This window comes from Apus apus, chromosome 18 (assembly GCF_020740795.1).
Source record: "Apus apus isolate bApuApu2 chromosome 18, bApuApu2.pri.cur, whole genome shotgun sequence".
NCBI lineage: Eukaryota > Metazoa > Chordata > Aves > Apodiformes > Apodidae > Apus > Apus apus.
The window spans coordinates 1,372,905-1,391,002 of NC_067299.1; the positions used below are offsets into that span (position 1 = coordinate 1,372,905).

Sequence of the window (18,098 nt, forward strand, 5' to 3'; positions counted from 1 at the left end):
AAGGTGTTGGCCTCGCTTCAGGCAGGTGCTCCCGCGGTTCCAGAGGGTGTTCTGTGTGGTTCCCCTGACCGGTCATCTCCTTTTTCTGGGAATATCCTTGTGCTGGAAGCGTTGCATCTCTGTGTCGTGTCCCTCTCATGAGTGGTCATTGATGTGGCTGTATTTGATAGGATGGCTGGATCGTTGTTGCTCTGTCCCCGCTGCTGCCCCGGGTGGAGGGTCGCTGCTCTCTCCCATTCCTGTGTGGGTGAGACTTTCCGCCCCGCTTGCGAGGAGGCTGCAGCTCTGGGGCTTCCCTGCTGTCCCCAGCTGCATGGGGTGACTGGGCAAGAGACTCTGAGCATCAGGCTGTGGCTGCGGGGTGTGAGCGGGTGCCCTGCAGCCTGGGAAAACAGCCTTTGCCTTAAGCTCACCAACCCCTTGCTATCTTGGAAGTTAAGAACCAATTTAAAATAGAAGAGAGCCTTGGGAGCTGTGACCTGCAGAGCTGCAGCTCAGCAGCAGCTCCTCAGCCCCTCAGCACTGTTCTGCAGCTGCTCCACAGGAGGCTGGGTGCTGCTTCTCCTTACTTAATGCCCTACTACTGTGTAATATTTTTCCATTTGCACAGTCCAAACCTTTTGTGGAGCTCAGGATACACATTCCAGCTTTCTCATCCATGTTTTGTTGGGTTATTTTCACCCCTTTAACTGACCCTTTAATCCCTTTCTTACTGTTCTCTCAGTTCTGCAACTTGCCTCCTTTTCCTCTTTGCACCAGGACATCTACCCTAGGACACAGCGCTTGATCCTTTTGAGATCATGTCCTCTCTTAGTCTGATATCCCTAATTTCTTCCATTCTTTCAGTCTTGTTCACCCTTTTGGAGTGTCCTCATCTTACTCTGGATTTTGACAGGAGATCGCTGATGTGTTGGGAAAATAGTAAGCACTGAATCATAACCAGAGTGAATCTGTGTCGGTAAGATCTAATTAACCTGTGTCTCTCATTACATGTGGCAGGGCGACGTGCTCTCATGTGGGATCTGTCAGCAGAATCACCCTGTGTTTAGCAAACTTCATGGGGATTAGCTTGCTTGCTGCTTATCTCCTGTCCCAGTCTGTAGCACTTTTTTTAGTTCTTTTCCCCTTTTTAGATGAAACAGGTAATAACCATCCTTTCTTATAATTAGCAATATAGAAGACAGAGGAATGTTTTTACAATAAAAACGGAAGGGAAACTATCCAATCAGAAGTCATTCAAGTAAAAAGCACCATTGAAGAAATAGGATTTATTAGAGATGCTTGGAGCTGGAGAGTTTTATTTGCTTAGTGAACCAGAAAGATCATCCCTCCAAGCCCCCATCCCACAGCTGAATACCAAGGAAGGTCTAAAGACAAGGTCTTCCACTTGTTTTCTCTTCTGGCACAGCAAATGGCACATCAGTATCCCCTGCTACAGCCTTTTCCAAGCTGATGTATGAGGAGGTAGTGCTAGAGAGTAAACTGCCCATTTTGCAGCATGGAGAAGTGTAATTAAATGTTTTGATGCCTTCAAAGACTTGAACTTTCTTTGTGATTGCTTTTGCAATCACTCACAGCCTTACTACTCCTTTCAGCACTTTTTCTTGGAAGAGGGCAAGACTTGGGCAGCTCAGCTTAGAAGGACTTTCTAGAAATGCACTGTTCTAGAAACAGGACTTATTTTCCTAACTGAGTCCAGTGAAGAAAAAGGGCACAAAATGCTGCAGTGCGCCTGCTGTAAGAGCATCCTTTTAAAACTGGTTAGAAAAGGGGTCCATGGGCTAGAAGGGCTGGTCAGACGCTGGCTCAGCGAGGCTGGTGTGAAGCTGGGCTGACATTTTTCTGTTGAAAGAAAACCCAACTTTGTTTAATTTTGAATGTAAGAGAAAAAAGAAAAGACACTGTAGGGTGATCAGAGAAATGCTGAATACAGTGAACACCTTTCATGACAAAGAACACAAATACCCTGCAGATCTGCTTTCAATAGCAATCACTAGGCCCCCTGCTTTCAATAGTTAATGCCGAGGCCCCTCTCTCCCCAAGCCTTCATGGTAACAATCACAAGCCAATGCTTAAAATGTTGACATGCTAAGCACATTTAGAAAAAACCTATGTCTGCATTCCCTATGGATGGTGTAGCATAACTGTCTAACACCCAAAGGGCAGCAATTCAAATCAAAGGGAACTGAGCTGATCACCTAATCTCCTGAAAAGTTGCAGTGGGCTCTCTCTTGGGTGTTCCCCTTCTCCTTTGCATGTCAGCAGATCTGTAGCTGTTCCCCATAGGTATTTATACCCTAATGGCCATATGTCTCCATTGGAACATGTTTAGGAAGAATGTTTCTATGACGGGGCATTAAAAAAAAAAAAAGCTGTTGAGAGAGATATTTGTATTATTCTCATTCATCCCAGCTGCTGAGATCGGGCATCACCGTCATGGATTGGAAAAGAAGTACATGGGCAAAGGCCTGGAATGAAACTTTTGGAGAAACAGTGAAAATAAAGCTGATAAATTGGTGCTGGGGGAGAGATATGAGGAGGAGGTGCAAGGGAGAAACAAAATTAATAAGCTGAATATTCTGAATATCTCATCACTCTAAAGAGAGTGATGAGAGGCAGGCAAGAATGAGTAGTTTTCTGGAACAAAAATCTGGGACTCTGAAACGTCATAGTCTAGAATGAAATGTCAAATGAAAGCTGACATCCTTTCCCTTCTTCCCGTTAGCCTGTCCGGGAGCTGCTGGGAGCAGTTTCATGTGCAGGGGTTGGAACATGGCAGAGAAGTTGCAGAGCATTCCCTGGGCGGGTGTTGGCCAACTTGCAAGGTCAGTTAATTCTGGCATGAAAAAGAGCAGCTTCCATCGCATCCTGTCCTCTGAGCCAGACCAGCAGCTTTCTCTGCAGCTTGAAGGCCTTTCTCGTGGCTCTTTTTCCGTAGGACTCCATGCCAAACTGTTCTGGAGTATACATGGAATTCTCTCTGTACTGCAGAGGTGTGATGGGGTCCACCTGTCCACTGAAACTTTTTTAGGGGTCTTCAGCTGAAAAACGGGCTGAGAAAGTTTATCACTAGGCTTTTAAACTACAAAAACTATGTCCCTGACTCCTTTACTTATTTTTCCCTGTCAGGAGACTTATCGGAGAGTCGGTGATCCGGAGGTGCCTTAAAGAGAGATCCGTGCAGGTCTTGCACCAGGTGCCCTGACAGTTTTCCTTGTGCCGCCAATAGGGTTCTCAGCTATTTGCACTCAGTGAAGCGTCTTCAGCTTTCTTGGTAACAAAAAGGGCTGGTGCCAGGCTTGATACCCCATGGATGAAGTGGGAAAGAATCACGGATGGCAGGAAAGCACCTTCGGTGGTGGTGAGCTGGAGAAGAAGCGTGCGCTGTAGAGGAGAACGGGAGTGTTGTCCAGCTGGTCCAGCCTTGCAGGGGCAGAGCTGTGGTCTCGGGGCTGCTTTCCTGTCACCTTCCCTGGGGTTTGTTGTGTCTCTGCCCTGAGGAGCCACAAGGCAGAGGGCGGGAAAACCGCCCCCAGCCCCAGCATTGGTGGTTCAGTGGTAGAATTCTCGCCTGCCACGCGGGAGGCCCGGGTTCGATTCCCGGCCAATGCAGCTGGCTGTCTTTTACTTCCTTTTTTTTTCCATTCTCCCGCCCTTCCTCCTTATTTCTCCTTCCTTTTCCGGTAGCTGAAACCTCCTTGCCTCAACCCTGCTCTCCCCTGCCCTGGCCGGCACCGGGCGCGCTGCGGGTGTGCGGTGCGAGCGGAGGTTCCGGCGCGGCCGCCGCGCCCGGCGGGCAAGATGGAGGTGTAAGGAGCGGGGGGGGAGGGACGGGCCGCTGCGGCCCCTCCTCGCCTGCTGCGGCCCTGCCGGGGCGGCAGGGGGGCTCCAGGGCCGGAGTGTGTGCGGGGAGCAGCCACATGGGCCTGTGTGCGGGGTCTGTGCGGGGGAACATCTCTGGGCCTGTGTGCGGGGTCTGTGCGGGGGAACATCTCTGGGCCTGTGTGCGGGGCCTGTATGCGGGAACATCTCTGGGCCTGCCGTGCGGGTGCGCACGGGGCGCGTCTCCGTCGGTGTCTGTGGGGCTGCAGCGCTCTGGGCCCGTCTGGGACTCGGAGCGGGGCTCCTGCTGCTCGAGCTCCGCGCTGGCTCCGCTCCAGCCGGCGAGGGAGAAGCTGAGCTTCATCTCGGCATTTTAGAAGGTCCTTTTCGTTTAAAAACCGCGGTAGAACCTGTGAAAGTTTGTGGGAGAGTCTATCTCCTTTGAAAGTGATGAACGTGACAGTTCTGTTCAGACAGATGGTGCTTAACAATACCTTGTGCCCTTTTTTCTCCCCACACGCTGCCCTGGAGCCTGAGAAAGGCCTTTTTGCCTTTTGGATGGAAAGTTTCTGTCGTGGTTGAGGGAACGCAGGGTGTTTCTTTTCCCTCCTCTTTTTAATTTAAAAATATAAAATGACAATATCCTGTAGCAAAAGGGATGGGATGAAACTAAATATGCGCTGGATTCAAAGAGAGTGCATTTAGCCTGCCAGGGGTGGGGAACTTTGGGCTTAATTGGGACAGAATTAGTGGGGAAGTGTGTGGGGGAAAATGGGAAGCTCTCAGCCTTGCCCTGCTGCTAAAGGAGCAGCCACACAAGGAATAAATCAAGTGGAAATGCAGGAAGGTTTTTTTACTCAGCAGTTGCGTGTAAATTCAGCACCGTGTCTGTATCTACACACATATGCACGTTGTTCAAAAATAGTCGTCGTAGTTTCTTTTTCTGTGCTCTTTACTAATAAATTGTGTGGGATCTTAACAACTTTTCCTCCTAGTCTTTATTCAAATAAAACTGGAGGCCTTTTTTTGTAAGGAAGAAGCAAGGCTATTTGGTTTTAGTTCATGAGCTTGAATGAGTGAATACAAGAGTGTGGCTGAGTAAAAAGATTATGTCCTGTAAATATATTGTGATGGCAAAGTGATGGGACAGATTCTGCAAAATATAGTCTATATTTATGTAATAATTCTACTAAAAATATGGAAGAATATTTTCCAGAGGTGGCAACAGCCTTGGTGATTGTAGAATCATGGACAATAGATTTCTTTAGGACTTTTTTAAAGAAACCAGTTTTATGGAAATAGTATCTCTTCTTGTGGAATCTGCAGAACCTGGCAAAGAAAAATGTTAGTGTTTCATTTGGAACAGAAATGAATTGATTTATTTTTTCCTTTTAGGAAAGATGCAAATGCAGCATTGCTGAGCAACTTTGAGGTAAGTTTGTCTTGTGTCCTGATTTTAAACCATCAGTTGAAGCTGCCATCAGTCACTTGTGAACTTCTGTGGAAGCTGAGAATGGCCACTGGCAGTCAACAGGACCTGTGGCTTCCAACTCTTATTTGTTACTAAGAAAAAAGCTTTTTAAAGAAAATACATTTTTCTACAACGTACCAGTTTTCACTGGTAAGTTCACTGGGTACAGCTGAGGAGGGGCTTTTCACAAGAGAGGGAGTGATAGGACAGGGCGTGATGGTTTTAAACTGAAAGAGGGGAGATTTAGATTGGACATTGGGAATAAATTCTTCACCATGAGGGCTGTAAGGTGCTGGAATAGTCTGCCCAAGGAAGCTGTGGCTGCCCCCTCCCTGGAGGTGTTCAGGGGCAGGTTAGATGAGGCTTGTGCAGCCTGGTCTGGTGGGAGCTGTCCCTTATTTTCTAGTATAGGTAAGTTGTGAATAATTTTCCTCTCTCCTGACCTGGAAAGATTCCAGGGCTTTGTTTATGAATGTAATTTTTTTGCATGGTTTTAATAACTGAAGTGCTTTGTTTATATCATTTTATTGCTGAAGCTTGAAAGTTGCTCAGCTGCTTCATCCTATTCTGAAATAAATCTTGAAATGTTTTATCTTGAGCTGCATCTGTGAGCAGCAGAGCAACCATCTGGTGACTGTTAGAAGGGCTTTAGTGAGGAACTTGGAAACAATTGTCTTGCCTAAGAAATAGGTATTATGCTAGCTGAAGGAGTAGTAAGTGTCTGGTCATTAAACATACGTACTATTGCAGTACAGGAAATAACAGCAAGTGTTTCAGAGATTATTGCAAAATGATCTCTGCTTCCTTCTTCTTCGTTTGCTGGGATGTTGCTGGAGTTGAGGTATTCCTGCCTGCTGGGGCTCAGGTAGTGGTGTCAGCCACACTGTACAATCCACAGGTGTCCTAAAGGTGTGGGGCAGAACAGGGATTGCAGAATCCATTCTTCGTGCTTTTCTGTGGGAACTTCCTTCATCAGAGTCTTTATGTTGGTGAATGTACCTTGTGTGTTGAGAAAGAGCATTAGGAAAGGGGAAAACCAAGTTCCTGAGGAGAGTGTGTGTTTGTCCTTCCTCCTTCGCAGCAGTTGTCACACATGCAGCTTTTCAGCTCTCTGCAGGAAGGGATTTGCAGTGTCTGCAGCCATAGGCTTTTGGGGCATGGCTTTTTACTGCCCTTCCAAGCACTGGTTCCCCTGGAACTACTGATCTCATTCTGTTTGCTCCTCTTCTCAGTTGCACTTTGACTGCCCCAGCTAACCTCCTCTTCATGGAGGTGGTATTTTGCACACAAAGGGGTGTTTGAAAGGAGTGTTCAGGACTGACCTGTTGTATGTTCCACGCCTACACTTCTTCTGTGAGTTTAGAGTTGTCATTTATGTGTTTTGTTGTCAGTGGCTACATTTTCTTCAAATATTTATTATATCCAAGTTCATAGCTTGAGTTGTGGCTTTCAAGCCAGGACTGGCCCGTGTTCTTTTCTCAGAGAAGATGCAGTATGAAGTAATTGCAGGATTTGTGGTCAGTTGTGTTCTTATATTTCACTGTTTGGAAAGGCTTGTGTTCTTATTTCTATGGACTTGCCAGCTGATAATGCCATTGCATCTGGATCTTGAATGATGCTGGTTAAAAATGAGGGGATGAACAGTGAGAAGTGCTCTGTGATGTGCAGTGGTTGTTGGCTCTGGGCACATTGTGAAGCCTGAAGCAAAACATCTGAAGAAATTTCATGCTAATGTGATTTTAATATGGGACTAAAGGAGTAAGTGTGGTGCTGCCTCAGCCCTTTGCTGCACGTCTGCTGGTGATGGGTGAAGGTGCTGCAGGGCTGCAGCAGGGCTGACAAAATAAAAGCATCTTCCCTGCTGACAGACTCTCCCTCTGGATCTCGCTCCCACGTGAATATTTACTGCACCACAGATGTTTAGACAACTTTATTACATTCTCTTCAAGAATGTCTGTTTGTGTTACAGTGTGGTGATTAAATAAGGAGCTAATTTAATCTTTGTGGCTTAACACACTATAACACCACAGTGGTCACTGTAACATTTATTATTACGAGTAACTCCCCTGGAATTCCCAATGGGATTACTAACTTCAGGAGCATCTGTAGGTGAAGCCTTGATTTACTTGGTTCCTGGCAGTGTGACAATTGGAGAGTTTACTCTTTTTTTTGCAGATAATGTAGAATTGCACCTCTGTGAGCCAAGATAGATATTCATGTTGGTATTACACGTGCATTTGTCATAACAAAACCAGTAGGGCCATAAACTTGTGTGGCATTTTGCTCCAAGCATCACTCATACTGACAGGGGAGCTCTGTGTCCGTCCAGCAGGGTGTGACCTAACTCTGCTCAGGATAGGGGAAAAGATAAGTAGGATAGATTCATTCTGGCAGCTTCTGCTTTGGGGATCTTGGATAGAGAGTGTAGCAAGTGCTGAAAATATGTTTAAAATAATAATATTTTTAAAATAACTATGTACACACCTATTCATCGTTTTGGTGTAAAAATGTTTTTCATTTCTCTTGCTGGCACATTTACCAAAGAAGCCATGCTTTCTTGGTGCTTGGCTGGTAGGATTTGCATGGTTCATTTGTGTTCTCCTGCTGTAATATTTTGAGGTAAAAAACTCTCAAATGCTCTCAACCACCTTATTTTTCCAGGTCTTCCAGTTACTTACTGACCTGAAGCAGCAGCGCAAAGAGAGTGGAAAGAACAAGCAGAGCTCTGGTCAGCAGAATCTGAACACAATCATGTATGAAGTGAGTGGCTCTGTGGAATTCCTTTGCAAATTAGCCCAGGCTAGAATAATTCACATCCTTAATATCTGTCTATTAATAATTTTGTGTCACATTTCCCTTTGAAAAACACAGGTAAATAATTTTTGGCCCATGTTTCTATGGTCATTTAATGCAGGTTGTGGGCTAACTGCCCTGCCAAGGCAGAGACCTGCTGGGGCTCTTATTAAAACCTATCACAGTAGGAATAAAACCCTCCTTGTGTTTTAGTGGTTTGATTTGGGGGGGGGGTTGATTTCAAACATAACTCTTAAATAAATAGTTGCTGTGAAGTAATGTGTACTTTCTTCCTGTTCCTTTCAGACACTGAAGTACATTTCAAAAACACCTTGTAGATACCAGAGTCCTGAGACTGTGAGAGACTTCCTCATAGCAATGAAAGGCCACAAGCTAACCAAGTAAGTAGGAATGTGCCCTTGAAGAAATGTAGAAACTCATGGAAATGTTGTCACACTGCTGTTGTGACTGCTTGTAGTGTTTTCTTTTGCAGAACTAAGGTTGTCAGGTCAGTCTGTTAGTGCTCAGTTCTCCTATAGCTCATTTTATATAGCAGGATACTAATTTGTGTAGTGGGCAAGGTATCTCCACTATTTTCTGATGTGGAGGTATTGAAGCACGGAGGAAATACCCTATTTAGTGTAAAGAGCTGATAGGATGGAAATGAAAGAGAGGATCTGAAAATTGGCTGCAAACTGTTTTCTGGAGTAAGTACTGAGCACCCCTCACTTCTGGTGCTGTGAAGCAGTCACCCTGTTTGGGGTGCAGTGAGCCTGCCCAGTCAGGCAAGCAGCAGCTGAGTGCTGCATCCCAGCAGAAAATGGGAGTTAAAAAGGCAAAATAGGATAATAGTTCAAGATAAATGTCAGTTGCTGTCTGTCCCTGCTGAGGGCACAGCAACCTGGTCTGTTTGTTCACTGCCAAATGAACAGAGAAGCTGGTTCAAAGGCACAACTGGTCAGAAACGTCCCATCCTCCTAGACTGCTTTGTCTGCTGCTTAAATTGCTCATTATGTCTCTGTCTCTAACCAAGGAGGAAACAAGCAGTGTGTTTGTGCCCTTAATGAGACCCGGCAACTTTTCTAACACAAGGAGTGTTGTTGCAGCACTCGAGCACCAGGCTGTGCTAGTGGATGGGAGAATTTCAAGGTAGTGAAGAAAGACTAGACACCATCGAGAGAAGCACCAAGGATTGAGGCACGTTTATTTAAAGAACAGAGCTTTTAATCAAGTGAATTGTCATTTTTTCTGCCTTCCTTCCCCAGACCTGCAGTGCTAACCATGCAGAATGCACTGCTCATTGGGCTGCATGTGAGTGCTGAAATGTTCTGGTTCCAGTTAGAGCTCATAACGTGGTGCTGGCAAATGGGGCAGTTGCTCTGAAATCACATCAAGTCTTTTCTTTCTCTTATTGCTACTATTTACTACTCAGAATACCAGCTTAACAGACCAACATATCTTTTCTGCTGACAGCCAACCATTTTGTGATAGGTTTTTCTCATTAGTGCTACAAGCAGGAAAAAATAATTTTTCCTGAAAGGCAAATTTTAAAAATAAATACTAATGTGTACAAACAACTTAAACCTTTCAGAGTAATTTCAGATAAGTGCCTTGCTAAATGGAGCATATTTAAAGACATCTAAACATATATTTCACTGACATAGTGAAACATATCACTATTAACTGGTAGTTATTATCAGTTATTTTGGTAAAATTGGAACTGGAGAACTGAGATTTTTCTAAAATTAAAAGCTCTGAACTGCCATAACAGGGAATTTTATTATTACCTTGTTGAGACCTTGAGCTTTGGCTAATGCTGCAGCACAGTAAGCTGAGTTGTACTTGGAAATACAGTGTGCCAATAGCAACTGATTTTCCAGTGTCAGTCCCTGGCATGGCTTTGTGTTTTGTAAGGCAGTGTGAAGGGCATTGCATGAGAAGAACATTTATTAAGCTTGTGCTCTGTAATTACAGTTAAGTGAAAATTGGCTCTACTTGTACTTCTTCCTGTTACTGATAGCCTGTCTTAGATCTAATTTTGGAATAATCAAATTTGCAATCATCCATATTATTATAATACTAAAAAATTGGACATAAACATTGCCCTTTATGTCTTTAAATCAACCCAGTCAAGGAAGTGTTGAGCTGAAGATGTGTAGTTCTTTTAGAAACTATTTTCCCTCATTACTGCCAAAAACTACAACAAATGTAAACCTCTCCTAAGTTAAAGGCTGAATCAGTTACTCTATGATTTTTGTTTCCTCCAGAGCTTTCAAAATGAACATTCAACACCAAAGTCAGGATGGGGCTAATTTAACAGTAACATCATTTAATAGTTTTTTTAGAAAGACTCTTGTGTTTCCCTCTGAATTGATGGGGTATGAACCCTGTGATCTGTAGCAGGGGTGCTCATTTTTGTTTGCATTTAGAGACCACTGTCAGCCTCAGGGTTCATCCTGGACAGAGGTACTGGTGCTGAGGTACAGGGGAGAGCACAGCTGGAACATCTGGGCAGAGAGTGCTCCTCCCTCAGCCAGATCCTGTGGTCTTGGTTCAGACATTTTGCCTGGTTCAGGCCTTAGGATTTGACTCTGAAGTATTTTCAGCTAATACTAAAATACCTGGTGGTGTTATGCAGCTGCTAGTGTTTTCCTTGCAACTGAAAGCATAGATTCCTGAGGGTGAATTTGCCTCTGCACAGTCACAGATGCTTCAGGGTTTCCATTAGCTCTGTGTGCTGTACTTTGGCACTGACACTGTTCTCTTCTTAGAGATCAGTCTTTAGATACTATAAGAGATGCCTGTGGATCTCTTAATAGAAAAATAAAACATATGCACATGTACATATACACACACACACAGAGTCTGGTAGTTCAGTAGCTAAAAAATGGGCAATACCAAGCCACAGGATACAAGGTTTTGGTTAAAATAGAAATGCTGCAGATATTTGGCTCCCTGCTGACTGAATATGGTACATTTTGCCTTAATTTGCAGTAACAGGCTGTAACTTTTTCTTATTTTTTTAGAATCAGTGAATTTAGGATGCACTGTAGCAATGTGCTGTCTGTTCTATCTGCCCAGAGTGGTATTTTGTGCTGTCTCCTCTGACAACGCCTCTTTTGGTCGTGAAGGAGCACAACAGTGTCATTACACCCTCCAATAGACACTCTCCCCTCCAGCACACAGCTCAGACCCATTTTCTTCTCCCAGAACTGCTCGGTTTGTGTCTCCTGCAGCCCGAGCTGCCCACGTCCCACAGCCCCACTCCACAGCATTTTGCCCTCAGCTGGAAGTGCTGATCTTGGCTCCAGCTGAGTGTCAGCTGCTGCTGGAGGTGGCTTGGGAGCGCTCAGCCTCACAGCAGGAGTTGCCATTTGGGGGTTTCTCCTGTAAGACTCTGCCTAACAGACGATTAACTCTAATTAGTGGAGTCTAGCTTTTATGTGAGAAAGCGGCTTTCAGCTGTCACTCCTCTTTTGTATGTATTCTTCTCTTGAGCTGTCTTGTTCTAAACTGTGTTGCTAAAATCCAGACAGTCCAGAGAAAAGACAAAGACTTACTTTTTTGGAGCAATTAAGTTGAAAATATTCTTCACTTTCTGTTTAGATGGATGGGACAGTTACCCTTTTTATTTAATGAGCGTGGGTGTAAACATGCCTGCTGTAGGAAGTGTAAAGATGGATTCATCTGGGTGGGATAAAGTTCATTTTATTTTTTAGAGGTAATGGAGCATGAACTGAATTCAGGGTGATCATGTCTGCCCATCCAAACCCTGCAGTCAGCACCAATGTGCCCTCGGGCGTGCAGCCCGTTCCCTCCCTTAAAGCTTGTTTTGATGGAGTCGGGGGTGTTCAGGTGCTAATTTGTGTACATGCTAGCAGGAAATCCCAGGTACACTGAGACTCTGATCATCACAGTCAATTTTTGGTGTTAGAAGAAGCCAGTGTGGTGGGTCCTGAGCTCCAGCTCGTGCTGTGTGCAGCACTGGGGGCTGAGAAACCCAGTCTTCTGCTGCAGCCTGGAGCTTCAGAGGCATCTTGTGTTTGCTTCAAGAGTTCCAAGAACAATAACCTGGGCACTCTGTTTGTTAGGAGTAGGAGGGTCAGAAATTGTACACAGGGAGAAGAGCTGGGATCAAAATATCAAAAAGGGGCCACTAAGCTGGTCCTGGATCATGTTCTTGGAGTGCAGGTCTGTGTGCTGTGCAGCCAGCAGGAAGGGCTGCCCAGGTGGACCTCCCGAGGAGGCAGAGGGATCTCTGTGTGTGCTGCACAGATGTTTGCTGGTGTTTCTTAAACAATTTTAGCAGCTGGGTAGTTACTAAACAGAAGAGAAGAGAGAAAATGTTACTGTTGTCTGTGGCAGGAGGAGCATATCTACCCACACTTGTATCCAGTGTTTGCCCAAATGCCTTCAGTTACAGTCAGTTACCCCTCTGCCATCTTGCAAGATTTTGCTGAAATAAAATAACTTAGATCTGCATTATCAGGATGGTGCTGAGGCTGACCAGCAAACAATTGGCTAGGTACCCATCTTCAGATGACAGTTACTGAGTACATGGTTTTCTCTGTATCTTTGGATTAAGTCTCTATGTAAATAAAACAAATGCATTGCTTAAATCATAATTACACAGTGTTAACATCTCTAACGATTATTATTTTGTAGTGCTAAGTAGTGTTGCTAATTTCTAAAACCCTGTAACACTACACAAGCACCTTCAGATGAAATGTGTCATCTGTGTAGCTTTTGTTTTTTGCACCCTGCTGCTAATTCCTTTTTGATGTTGTGAGTCTTTTTTCCAGTAGGGAGCTTTGCAGATCAAAAACAGGCATGAAGTTTTTCAGATGACATATTTTAAAGGCTTGCAAATTATCTCTCATTCTTCTGTACACATTTTAAAACCTGCAGATACCCTGAATGTTCCATCTTTGCTGAAACGATGCTTTTGAGATCCATTTATCTTGACTGTAAAACTTCTGGCTATTCCCTGATGAGGTTTAGTAACGTTAGTGGCTTGTAAGCTACAAGTCTTCAGGGTGACCTTTTTTATGGAGTCCTGTATTTCTTGTCTCCAGGAAACATGAGCAGTTTCACTAATTGATTGTTTTAGTCATGATGTATAATAGGTTTTAATGTATTGCTGGTGTGATCTGCTCTGCCAGTAATCTTTCTGTGATCAGCATAATGGAGCTCTACCTTTTCTAATATACCTAAAGATAAGGATAAGTGAGATTTGCATTCTGTAGCACGGGCATGAGACAGCTTGGGTATTTGATCCTCTTTATTTGGCTCTGAGGTTTTGTTGGCAACAAATTTCAAAGATACTGCTTTGAGGAATGTGAATATGAGGAAATGTGTCTTGTGTTCTTTTGGAGAAGTCAAATAATATGTATTATCTGGGGATGTGGTGGAGCTATAGGATTGAACTGGGGTATGTCTTGCTGCAGAAGTGCAGGAAGACTTTTTTGAAAAGGCTCTGGTCTCTGAAGTGGCATTTGAGGGTACAGTGTAGTGGGAAACTGGTGTGAATTAATTAAACAGCCTTTGGGAGGAGGGGGAAAAGTTTTTCAACCTGATACCCTCATAGCTCTCCTGTGAGAGCTGAAAATGTATGCTCAAGTTTGTTTACTCACTGTATCTATCATTATTACATTGGACCTGCTTGTTTTTACTATAGTAAGTGCATTTGCTACTGTTCCATATGCTTTTTTAAACATCTGTTTTCTCTTTAGGAGTGTTGTGTTATTGTGCTTTTCTGTTCTAAATCACGAAGATGGGCTCAGATCGTTAGCCATGGTGCTATTATGTGGCCAATGCTCATGTCTTGAGCTTCTGAAGTTAATGAAATATGCATTACTGGCATATGACAGCTGGTTTCTACTTTGTTTTTAGAATGATTTGTATTATAGTAGGGTGTAAAGTTAATGATTTTTGACTGCAGAGCTATTGCCTAAATGTTGTGGTTTGAATTGAATGAACATACTTGTTTGATCACATCTTCACTAAGATGTCAATGAAATCTTTTCCCCTCATACCCCTTTTATTTTCTGTTTTAATGATCAAAGTGTTTCAGTGGACATTTGTGAGATCTCATGATCTCTTGATGAGAAAGTAAAGCTAAAAGCTGTGTGGTGGAAATTAATTCAGAGGAGCAGTGAGGCTGGATGAGCTTAATGATGGTTCTGAATGCATCAGGAATTTTGCCACTGGCTTCAGTGGTGCTCAACTGTCTCTCTGAATATTGAAGTACTAAAGTCACACAAGTTTTAGTGACTTCTCCCCCTTGTAGGCAGGGAAGAATGTCTTTTAAACCACAAAGTGTCCTTACTGTTACAGCTCAGGCACTGGAGGAGAGTGGTGTGGGTTTTTGGGGCATATTCTGTGTCCTTGCTGGTTGTGGGCACACGAGTCTTGGTGGGGCTGTGCAGTCCATCAGGTCAGAAACAACTCAGGAAGAAGAGGTTGTCTTTACAGTCCAGCTCAGTTCCCCCAGGAATGACAGATGTGCGTGGGACAGAGATGAAGAGGCATTTTTGCCCAGAGAGGCACATGTGAAAGTGTGGGTTCAGCCCCTTGTAATAATCCATAAAAAAAGGCATTGGCTTAAACCCTGTGGGCTGCAGAGAGTTCCTGTGACCAGGTGGTTTCAAGCTGACTTCTTTTTTTAACCTTGCATTTGCAGTGGGCTGAAAGAATTAAGCAAATCATTGCCATTTGGCTGGTGGGTTGTAACTTCTTAGGTATGGTAATTGTTCTTGTGGTCCTGTGTTCATAGCAGAAGAGTCTGTGATGTCTGAGCCATTTAACGTTTCTGTACAGCATTAAACAAAGCAACAGTGTTAATTAGTGCTTGTGCAGTAATCATCTGAGGGCCTCTGCCTTCCCACCTTAGGCTAGAGATGGCAACAGCAGGATGTCTGAACACACAAGGAAGTGCTGTATATAAAAAATCCAAGTTGTTATGGCAATTAAACCACACTGTGAACCCAGTCAGAATTATTCTTGGCAGTGGTGTTTCACCTCTAAACTGTCAGGAATGTATTTGTCTCTTCCTGGTCTTTTTGGGGGAACCTCAAATTATGTAGTCGTGCTGATTTGTTTTGTGCTTTGCTTTCAAACAGGGCAGAAAAGCTGCAGTTGCTTAACCACCGGCCTGTGACAGCAGTTGAAATACAGCTGGTGAGTAACAATGCTCCTGACTGTTCAAAGCTTGAATGAAAGCAGCAGCTTTAACCTTGAAGATCAATTGAATAATTGCTTTCTCATGGGCAGTGATTGAATGTATCCCTTTGTGCATGTCTTCACATTCGTGGTTTCAAATCTGCTCTGTTTCCTCTGAGAGCTCCTTAGAGACTTGCCCATCTTTCTCTCAGACAGATTCTCCACCTCTCTGTGCTCCAGTGTCACACTGGACATGCCCACTGCAGTCAGCAGGGATTAGTGACAGTTCTGGGGGTGAGAATGTGTTTAACCTGAGTCTTTTTGCTGCTGCCCTGGAATCAAAATCAAGTGCTTCACTTTTTGACAGCTGTGATAACATGGTTGTTTTGCTGGCAGGGTTTTATATTATAATTAAACCAAACATGCTGAAAAGGAGTGAGTAATAACTGATAAAGAACTGATAAAGCACTGGTGCCAAGTCAGAAATGGATATAGACAGGCTTTCTGAGGGGAAGTAGCCATTGGAAAGCTGGTAAGCATAATTCTGATGTAGAGAGGGATTGTCACTAAATAGAAATACATGGTTATATTCCATGAAGTATCTCCTTAGGAGTACAAAATCCTGTGGTAATAAAAGATTATTATCATGAGGATATTCTTGTAATAAAGATTTCTTACATTAAGAACATCTGTTTAGAATCTTGCCCGGAAACCAGACTATGCAGTAACAGGATCATATTTTGCTGCAAAAAAGGGGAGGATTAAAGAGGTACCAGTAGAACTATTTTTCTTTTGTAGCCAAGGAGTAGACCTTGTAATGCTGAAGGAATCTCATAAAAAGATGCTTCTAGCTGAGGAATTAATAGTGTTTTGTGATTGAGGAGATCAGTGTCAGTCATCAACCCTGCCAAAAGCATTAAGGTTCATGAGTTTTTCTTGGGAAATCACTCATAAGTGATGATGTGGAGCCTGTCTCATTCAAACCCTTGTTAGCTTCATGTACTTAGACACAGATTTATTATATTCCCATGCAGGACATAAATGGTCTTTTTACTCCTTTTCTTCTCTAAATGCAATAATCTTTTGTTGCTTTCAGGTGGCTGGGGGTTTGTGTTTTCTTCTCATTATCCTACCTAGTTCCTCATTTTCTTACCTATCCATAAAATACTGAAAACAGTTCAGCTCCTGTGTCATGCCTGAAGTCCAAGAGGCAAGTGTAAGAAGTTTGGGCCTGTGAGTTGAGTTTCTGCAGAGTGTTGTAGTACTTTAGATCTTCCAAGGTTTGTAATGTCAAAGTTAGATAAAACTTGTTGCTAAAACTTGGAGATTTGAGTCCCGTGTCAGCCCATTATTGATCCATAACTCTGCTCTTAGTGGCCTAAAGCACCTTGTAAAAAATGTGATATTCACACGTTTGGGGCCTAATCTGAATTTGTATCATCATGGGAATATTTGGGATGCAGTTACTTCTGTTCCATGGCAATACCCCTGCCATTCCCAAGTCACATTTCTCCAAAACTCATATTACAGTAATTTAAGTTGACTGGATCATTGACACTGTGTTAAATGAAGCCTCCCCAAAATTGCAGTTTATTTACTCTTTCATCAAAGCACATCAAAGTCTTTTTGAGCTCAGTAACTGCTAGGGAACTGCAGGCCACTTGTGGCAGGGAAATGCAGAGCCTAGGAGCCATGGCAAGGAAGGGCTTGTGCTGCTGGATGGCTGCCTGGAGTCACCTTGGGTTTCGGTGAGGACAGGGGAGGGAGGTTGTAGCAGCACGATGTCTGTGAACACACAAACCTCTGTCTTCTCTGGGCATCTCTGAGAATGAGACAAGGCCAAGCCATGGAAGCTGCCTGTGTTTTCTTTGATGGCAGCAGGGAGAGGATCACCCACACACAGATTTCATGCAGGGAAGTCAGTTCTCTGCAGCCCATGGATGAGGCACAACCTGCAGAGGAGTGAGCACCAGGCCTAAAACTGCCTGGATTCTCTCTCCCCATTGAGCCTATCCCTGCCTCCCAAAGGCTCCAAGTCACTCCTGGAATTGAGTCAGAAATAAATGGTGATGAAAACTTGTGACCACTTCACATAATGCAGGCAAATCAGTCTTGTTTTTTAAAAAGCTTTAAACAAGATGCCAGGCAAGCCAGATGTCTGTCTCTCACTTGCTCAAACAGTTTTGATGTCTCAAGGTTTTACTCAGTGCTGCCTGTCCAGGATGGAGTCCCATTTGCCTGATGTGACTGGATGGGTGTTTTTACTTGTTGCTTTGCCTTTCCAGCTTTCTGTATTTATACTTTCCCACTATAAAATTTCCTGTCTTTAGTTGTGTGCAAACAATAAATCAATTTTAATAAAAGTATATTTAAGCTAAAAGGGAAATTTATGTTGTGACCTTTTGATCTTGAGTTCTTGTGTAAGTCTTTATGCATAAATGGCTGTAATTGTTCATATTTGTCTTTTCCCAACTGTGTGCCAGGATTTCTTTTCAAACAGCAATAGCAACAAAAGGAGCATGAAATTCTAATTCATATCCCACGGGGTAAAACACTACACATTGCAGCTATCTTGACCTCCTGTTTTAATCTTTAACATATGCTGTGCCTGGCTCAGAGCTTCACAAAGGAGGGAAAAAGGAGACAGTGATGTTGATCTAACCACGACCACGGTCCCGCTGGACTTGATGGTGAATTGTGATGGGTTTGAAGATTAAGTATCATCTTTTCTAATGAACAAATTGCTCCACATTCTTCTCTCTGAATGGAAGAGTACATTTTAATCTGGTACTTTTTAAAACTAGATTTGCAGAGAACTTCATACCTTGTGATACGTGCTCCACGTAACTGG

The 18,098-nt window shown here is 43.7% G+C and overlaps 1 protein-coding gene and 1 non-coding gene across 7 annotated transcripts in view; both read left to right on the forward strand.

Annotated features, from left to right (window-relative positions):
* The window catches only part of CRCP (CGRP receptor component), a 51,002-nt gene that overhangs the window by 5,075 nt on the left and 27,829 nt on the right, over positions 1 to 18,098 (forward strand). For 5 of the 6 annotated variants that reach the window (XM_051635969.1, XM_051635970.1, XM_051635966.1 and 2 more), the window contains 5 exons: positions 2,726 to 2,825; positions 5,218 to 5,254; positions 7,955 to 8,053; positions 8,393 to 8,487; positions 15,208 to 15,265. In XM_051635969.1, the coding sequence (XP_051491929.1) occupies positions 2,755 to 2,825; positions 5,218 to 5,254; positions 7,955 to 8,053; positions 8,393 to 8,487; positions 15,208 to 15,265 (360 nt within the window). In that variant the 5' untranslated portion in view covers positions 2,726 to 2,754. Of the gene's footprint in view, positions 1 to 2,725; positions 2,826 to 3,660; positions 3,810 to 5,217; positions 5,255 to 7,954; positions 8,054 to 8,392; positions 8,488 to 15,207; positions 15,266 to 18,098 lie in introns of those variants that run through there. The other variant, XM_051635971.1, reaches the window with a different exon arrangement.
* TRNAG-GCC (transfer RNA glycine (anticodon GCC)) lies at positions 3,542 to 3,612 on the forward strand. Its single transcript has one exon. It is a non-coding gene; the product is annotated as a tRNA-Gly (tRNA).